The sequence below is a fragment of the Bubalus kerabau genome, chromosome 5 (assembly GCF_029407905.1).
Source record: "Bubalus kerabau isolate K-KA32 ecotype Philippines breed swamp buffalo chromosome 5, PCC_UOA_SB_1v2, whole genome shotgun sequence".
NCBI classification, from domain to species: Eukaryota; Metazoa; Chordata; class Mammalia; order Artiodactyla; family Bovidae; genus Bubalus; species Bubalus kerabau.
In genome coordinates, this window is record NC_073628.1 from 134,515,854 (window position 1) to 134,522,024 (window position 6,171).

At 65.1% G+C, this 6,171-nt stretch overlaps 1 protein-coding gene across 1 annotated transcript; it reads left to right on the forward strand.

Annotated features, from left to right (window-relative positions):
* The first annotated feature begins 3,283 nt into the window (after positions 1–3,283).
* Positions 3,284–5,072, forward strand: LOC129654332 (translation initiation factor IF-2-like). Its single transcript, XM_055583821.1, has 3 exons — positions 3,284–3,716; positions 4,200–4,259; positions 4,808–5,072. Exons 1-3 carry the CDS (start codon positions 3,284–3,286, stop codon positions 4,954–4,956), a joined length of 642 nt encoding a protein of 213 aa, XP_055439796.1. The 3' UTR covers positions 4,957–5,072.
* The last annotated feature ends 1,099 nt before the right edge of the window (positions 5,073–6,171 follow it).

Sequence of the window (6,171 nt, forward strand, 5' to 3'; positions counted from 1 at the left end):
CCCCACCATCAGGACCACACGTGGGGAGACAGACACATACACATCACACGTGCATGCACACAAAACAAGCTCCTGTTGGTTAAATGTATCGGATTAGCTTTTGTCTAGTTCGCTTTTATTTTAAATGATATAAATACACGTATAATTTACATAAATATACAAATAAAATCATGTTTGCTATTTTCTTTTCATTGTATTTTGTTTTCTAAATTGAATGTACATTCTATTGAAACTAGAATCTATTTTCTAAATTTAATTGTATTCTATTTTCCAAATTCTAAATTTCTGTTTCTTTTAATTATATTCTCTTTTCTAAATCATTTGCTATTTTCTTTTAACTGTCGCCTTTTTTTCTTTCCCATTTTCCCATCTCCCTCCAACCTCACAGTCCTGCACCCATACTTCTCATATGCGAGCAACCAAACATACCTCCTTCTGTGTGTACTCACCAGTGTTTCTTACCTTGATCCCCTGGGGTTCCCCTTGTCAAAGGCCCCCCAGGGAGACCTGCAGGCTGGAGGGACAAATTCCGGAACGACAGCCTGTGAACATGACCCTCCAGCTGACCGTTGGCCCCTGTAGCAGTTCTTCCAAATCCTGAAGAGCGTTTCCTCATTCTCGAGCAGGAGCCTGGACTCTGGGTCGTCGAGGACGCCTCCTCCGGGCCCGCCTCCTCCAACTCTGTCCGTGTCCTCACGCAGCTGCTGCAGTGCCCGGACGTGGCGGCCGCTGCCGACGACGAGATGGTCAGGACCCTGGCCAACTGGTTCCAGCGCGAGGAGCCGGCCGTTGTGAAGCTGCTGCTGCGGGCAGTGGGGATCCTCTCGAGGCACGAGAACACGGTGAGGTGGCCGCACCGTGGGCTCCCGGACCTGCAGGCCTAGAGGGCCCAGGGGCGGATGGGGTGGACCCCTCTCGCAGGGTCAGACCGAGGGAGTCCCCACGAAGCCAGCCCACTGAGGACAGGGCTAGGGAAAGAGCCTCTGCTGCTCTCACCATCCTGGGAAAGCAGGGCAGGTTTCCCACAAGGCCCCGGGTCGCCAACCTGCCGGGTCTCCTGGAGCCGGGCGTCCTCACCAGGGATGAGGAGGCGGAGGGGAGGGTGCTGTGGGTTGGGCAGTGAGTGGTGTCTCCTCCCTCCCCCGTGTGCAACACCCCCCGGGGAGGCTTCTCCTCTGCCGGCACGTCCCCACTGGCACCCCCTTTGCTGGCACCCCTGCCACCACCCCGTTTGCCAGCACCTCTCTTTTCCTGAACCCCTCTTTGCCAGCACCCCTCTCTGCTGACACAGCCCCTGCTGGCACCCAGGTCCAGGGACATGAGGGGTGTGCCCCCCCAACCTATGTGTGGTGGGGGTGGGGGCAGCTCCCCAGCGGGTGGGACTGTCCCGGCGCCCATCCACAGGGGAAGCAGCTCCGTGCCCTGCAGCCCTACGTGCTCAGCTGCTGCTACTCTGCGGACGGCAGCGTCGTGGCGGAGACCTTCCAGGTGCTCAGGGACCTGGTGGACCAGCTGCCCTGGCAGCACTCGGCTGCCTTCCTCATCCAGCTTGCGTTCACCCTCGCACCCTTCCTGGAGGAGGTGCGTCCCCCAAGGCCTGTCTCCCTCCTGGGGCATCGTCTGTCCAGTAACGGGGTGGCCAGAACTGTCTCCGAGGCCCTCCGGCTAGACGGCGACGCCTGCGAAGGGGCTGACAGCCATGGCCCCCGGTCTGGGGATGGTCCAGAGGGCAGAGGGCAGTCGCAGTGGGGTCGTGATGATGGGGGCCCTGCGGACGGTGGGGGGCTCAGGGCCACCGTCTGGAAGGCGGGGCTCCACTGCCTGCCCCTCACGTGGGTGCACGTGTGTGTTCTCCCCCAGGAGTCCGAACATCTGCGCCTGACAGCCTTTGAGATCTACGGGGCTCTCCTGGCCAAGGTTAGCAGGAGGGTCTTTGTCTTCCCCTTGAGGCACCAGGTCCTCAACCTGCTCATCCTGCTCGTACTCCACCTGGAGGATGCTAATGGCAGAATAGCTCAGGTGAGAGCCCACGGGGCGGAGGGGCAGGTGGCGCTAGCAGGATGTCAGTGAGCACTTGGCGAGGGGCTGAAGAGGCCGACCGGAAACGGGGTCCTGGGACGGGGAGGCACCCACTGGGGACAGAGAGGGCTGGCCCAGGTTCTGGAGTGGGCAGGCTGGGCTCTGAGCCTAGCTGCTGAGAAGTGCGGTGGCCAGCCTGCTCACACCAGGCTCCTTCGCCCAGTGAGGCTCTCACGGGCACAGATCAGGACACCCTGGACCAGCTGGGGAGCTGGGACGTCCCCTTTGTGGGTGAGTCTGTCCCAGTCAGCTGGGCGGCCACCTTTCTGGAGGAGCCAACCTTGATGAGAGGAGTGACGCCCAGCCGGAGGATCCAGACCTCTGGGAAATCTCTGAGAGGCTGTTTTGGGGGCTTGGGGGCTGTGGGCTGGTGGGGTAGGTGAGGAGGTGGATCTTGCTGCGGTAACATAGCAACTGGGAAAATCACCATCACGATTTTTCAGCTTCCCATCAGTGGGAGGAAGGGTACAGGAACAGCCAAAGAACGGTCCGGCCTTTCTCCTGTCAGGAGGGTCCCCTGGGTTCACTGAGTCCTGTCCCCGTAGGGCTGATCTCACTGTCGCCTGTCTCCGCCCCCATGCCCTCGGGGTCTTGGCCCGGCCTGCACCCTGACTCCTCTGGCTGGGCTTCCCTGTCTCTCCAGATCGCCCGGCCCACACTCTGCCACCTGGCCACCTTGCTGGGCTGGTCAAAGCTCAGGGCGACTTTCGCTGAGAAAGACGTATGGACCATCCTCAGTGCCCTGGTGGGTCGCGGCTCGCCGCCTGCTTTTGTGGGGGTGGCTGGGGCACCCAGATGTCGGGTTCCTCTCCCTGCGGCCACAGCGGTACAATAGCGAGCCCAGGGAAAGTGGGCCCCAGAGCCCGGGCAGTCTGGGGGGCCTTTGTGGAGCAGGAGCTGCGGGCGGGGTGCGGATGTGCGGACTTCCCTGGGGGCTGACTTTGCGGGCCGGGGCGGGGCGTGGGCCGAGGGCGGGGCCGGGCGAGGCCAGGTGGGGTGTGAGGCGGGGCTGGGGCGTGGCGTGGGCCGGGTTGGGCGGGGCTAGGCTGGGCGAGGCGTGGACGGGGGTGGTGGTGCCGGGGCATGCCATGGGCGGGGCCAAGGCGTGGGCGGGGCTGGGCTGGTCCGTGGGGCGTGGCGGGGCCGGGTCGGGGGCCTAGCGTAGCGGGACAGGGGCATGCAGGGGCGGGGCCGGGCTGGGGGCATGGCGTGGCGTAGGCGGAGCCGGGCAGGGGAGTCAGCGGGGGCGTCGGCGGGGCGGGGCGGGGCGTGGGGGCGGGGCGTGGCGTGGCGTGGGCGGGGCGTGGCGTGGCGGGGCGTGGGGGCGGGGCGGGGCGTGGCGTGGGCGGGGCGTGGCGGGGCGGGGCGTGGGGGGGCGTGGGGGCGGGGCGGGGCGTGGCGTGGGCGTGGCGTGGGCGGGGCGGGGCGGGGCGGGGCGTGGGGGCGGGGCGTGGCGTGGCGTGGGCGGGGCGGGGCGGGGTGGGGCGGGGCGGGCCGGTTTGGAGCGGCAGGAGCAGCGGCGCCTCTCCCGCAGCTGCAGCAGGAGGTGGGCCGAGCCCTCTGGTTCCTGAAGCAAAGCGTACAGCTCTTCAGGAGCCCGCAGGTCCCCATCCGTCGGGCCGCCGTGTGGTTCGCAGGTACGGCGGGCCTCCCCTCTGCCCGGGGCGCCGTGTCCCCGTGCTGGGGCCCTTCACACAGCCCAGGGAGCCGGGACAGCGGGCAGACAGCCTGGGGTAGTGACCGAGCAGGGCGGAGCACTGTCCGCACCTGCCCCCCACCCCACCCCGCTGGGAGCCCCTGCCTGAGCTGGGCGGCCTTACCCCGCGAAACAAGCCGCGTCCTGGGAGGGCAGCTCAGAGACTGGAGTGGCCGGCTCCATCAACATCCCCAAGAGAAGCACCGCCCAGCACAGGCGACGCCCCGTTTGTTCGAGACCCTTCAGAGAAGCGGGGAAGTCATCCTGGTTTCAAGGAGAAAGTCAGGACCCCAGGCCGGGTGTGGGAGGGACAGAGACAGACAGAGAGCGGGCATGGGGACTGTTCCGGGAAGAGGATCAGAGCAGGTGCAGCGGGGTCCCCTGGTCCTCTGTGGGTTGGTGAGGCACTCCGTGCCCCCTGCAGGCCAGATCATCCAGACCCTGTGCGCTGAGGAGGCCAGGGAAATGGACGAGGTCCACGCAGGTCAGTGCAAGCCCGCGCCTGCTGCCTGTCCCTCAGACGTGGTTGCGGGGCCTCAGAAATTAGGGCAAGTGGGCTCACAGCAGTCACCATCGGGAGGCGGTGACGGGGAGGCTTGTCATTTAAGGGCACACGGGGACTCCTGGCACCTTCTTTCTGCCTGGGCGGCTGTCCCGTATCCCCCACCCCTCCACCTCCCCTTCCCTCTCCCAAGCCTGCAACCCTGCCTGGCGGGCTTTCATGGTGCCAGCGAGTCCCGGCTGCAGCCCCAGCCGGAGGCCTAGGCTCCCCCGGCGCCCTGGGGAGAGGAGGGCGGAGCCAAGCCGGGGGAAGTGGGCAGGACCCCGCTGGGTTGGTCCTGGACTGGACGAGCCCCAGCCACGCCTCTCGGAGCCCCGCAGTGCGCGGTCCCAGGCCCGGAAATACGCTGGCTCCCCTTCCACAAGCTGCTGGCCCCGGCCCACCGCCCTCCGCTTCCTGCACAGCGCCCACCCGCCCCCATGAGCCCCACACCCCCAGGCCCTCTTGCTCAGCCCGCGTGTCTGTCACAGCCCTGAGGCACATGCGGGCAGACCCGGACCCCACGGTCAGCTGCCTCGCCACGCAGACCTCCTACATCCTGGAGGCCAAGGAAAAGACGTGGGTCGCCAGCTCCACCTCCTGCTTCTGCCCCAGGAGGCTGCGGAAGGCCTACTTCTGAGCCCGCGGCTCGTCAGACGAGACTGCGGCAGCGGAGACCACGGCCTGGCTTCTGAGCCCTGCTCTAGACGACGGGTGTCCCTGCAGAGCTTCTGTAATAAAAGGAGAAAGCGGAGACTTCCAGCTGGGGCGTTGCTTTGTCTTCTCTGGAGCCCACTCCCACCCACTCCCCATCCTGCGGGCCTAGGCAGCTCTCTCCGCCCTGCCCGCACTGCCCGGGGCCTGGCCTCCAGGGCGAGAGGGCTCTGTGAGCATCAGCTTGAACTACTGATGGGAAAGCTGGAGGAAAGTGATGATGGGATTCAGGGGGTGTGGGCAGGGCTCCTGGCTGTAGGTGACGGCAGCCTCCCTGGTTGATTTAAGTGGGAGGACAGCTTATGGGAGGGTGTGAGTCAGCTCCTGAAACATCCCGGGAGGCCAGAGAGCTGGACACTGTGCTCCGGACCCAGGGCGATTCCACAGAATGCCACCCTGCTGTCCTTGACCCAGCCAGACCAGCCTGGTGACAGCACTCAGGCCTGGATCCCGAAAGCCTGTTCCTCCTGCTGCCCGAGAGGTCAGCCGGGTGAGCACCCGCTGTCTCCCGCTGCTCCTGCTGGAACCGGCCCTGACTGGGACCATCCCACTGTCCCCAGAGCAGCTCTGTGTCCACACGGGGTCCCTGGCTGTTCCCACCATCTCTGCCCGCTCCTGCCAAGGAAGCAGAGGTGCTCCTGTTACCCCCAAGCTCAATCAGCTGGCCCTGGACAGAGCTCTGAGCGCACCATGGCCTCTGTGACCTGTACCTGAACCCCCAGGGACACGCGGAGTACCCACACTTCCCTCTCAGTGGTGGCAATGTTCCCCCACCTCGTCTGAGCCTGGGCAGCGGCTGGAGTCTCTGACATGATGACCTCAGAGGCAGAGCTAAAGCCCGCACTAACTGGCACCGGCCAGAAGCCTCTTCCGCCCACGGCCTTTGTCACCAGCTGGCACTGGGGGCCTTACTGGCCGCACCCCTTGCAGGTGGAGGTGTGAGGGGAACCCCACAAGACTCGGGGAGCATGCACCGTCCCAAAGCGCCTCTGAGGTCACTGCTTTGCGACAAGCAGAGTCGGAGGGCGGATCTTATTCAAACCCATCAGCAGGTCGCGCACTGGTACAGGACCTGCTTCAGGGGCCACCAGCCCCCTAGCCTTGGGCACGCCAAGTGAAGGTGCCCTGTGGGCAGAGACCA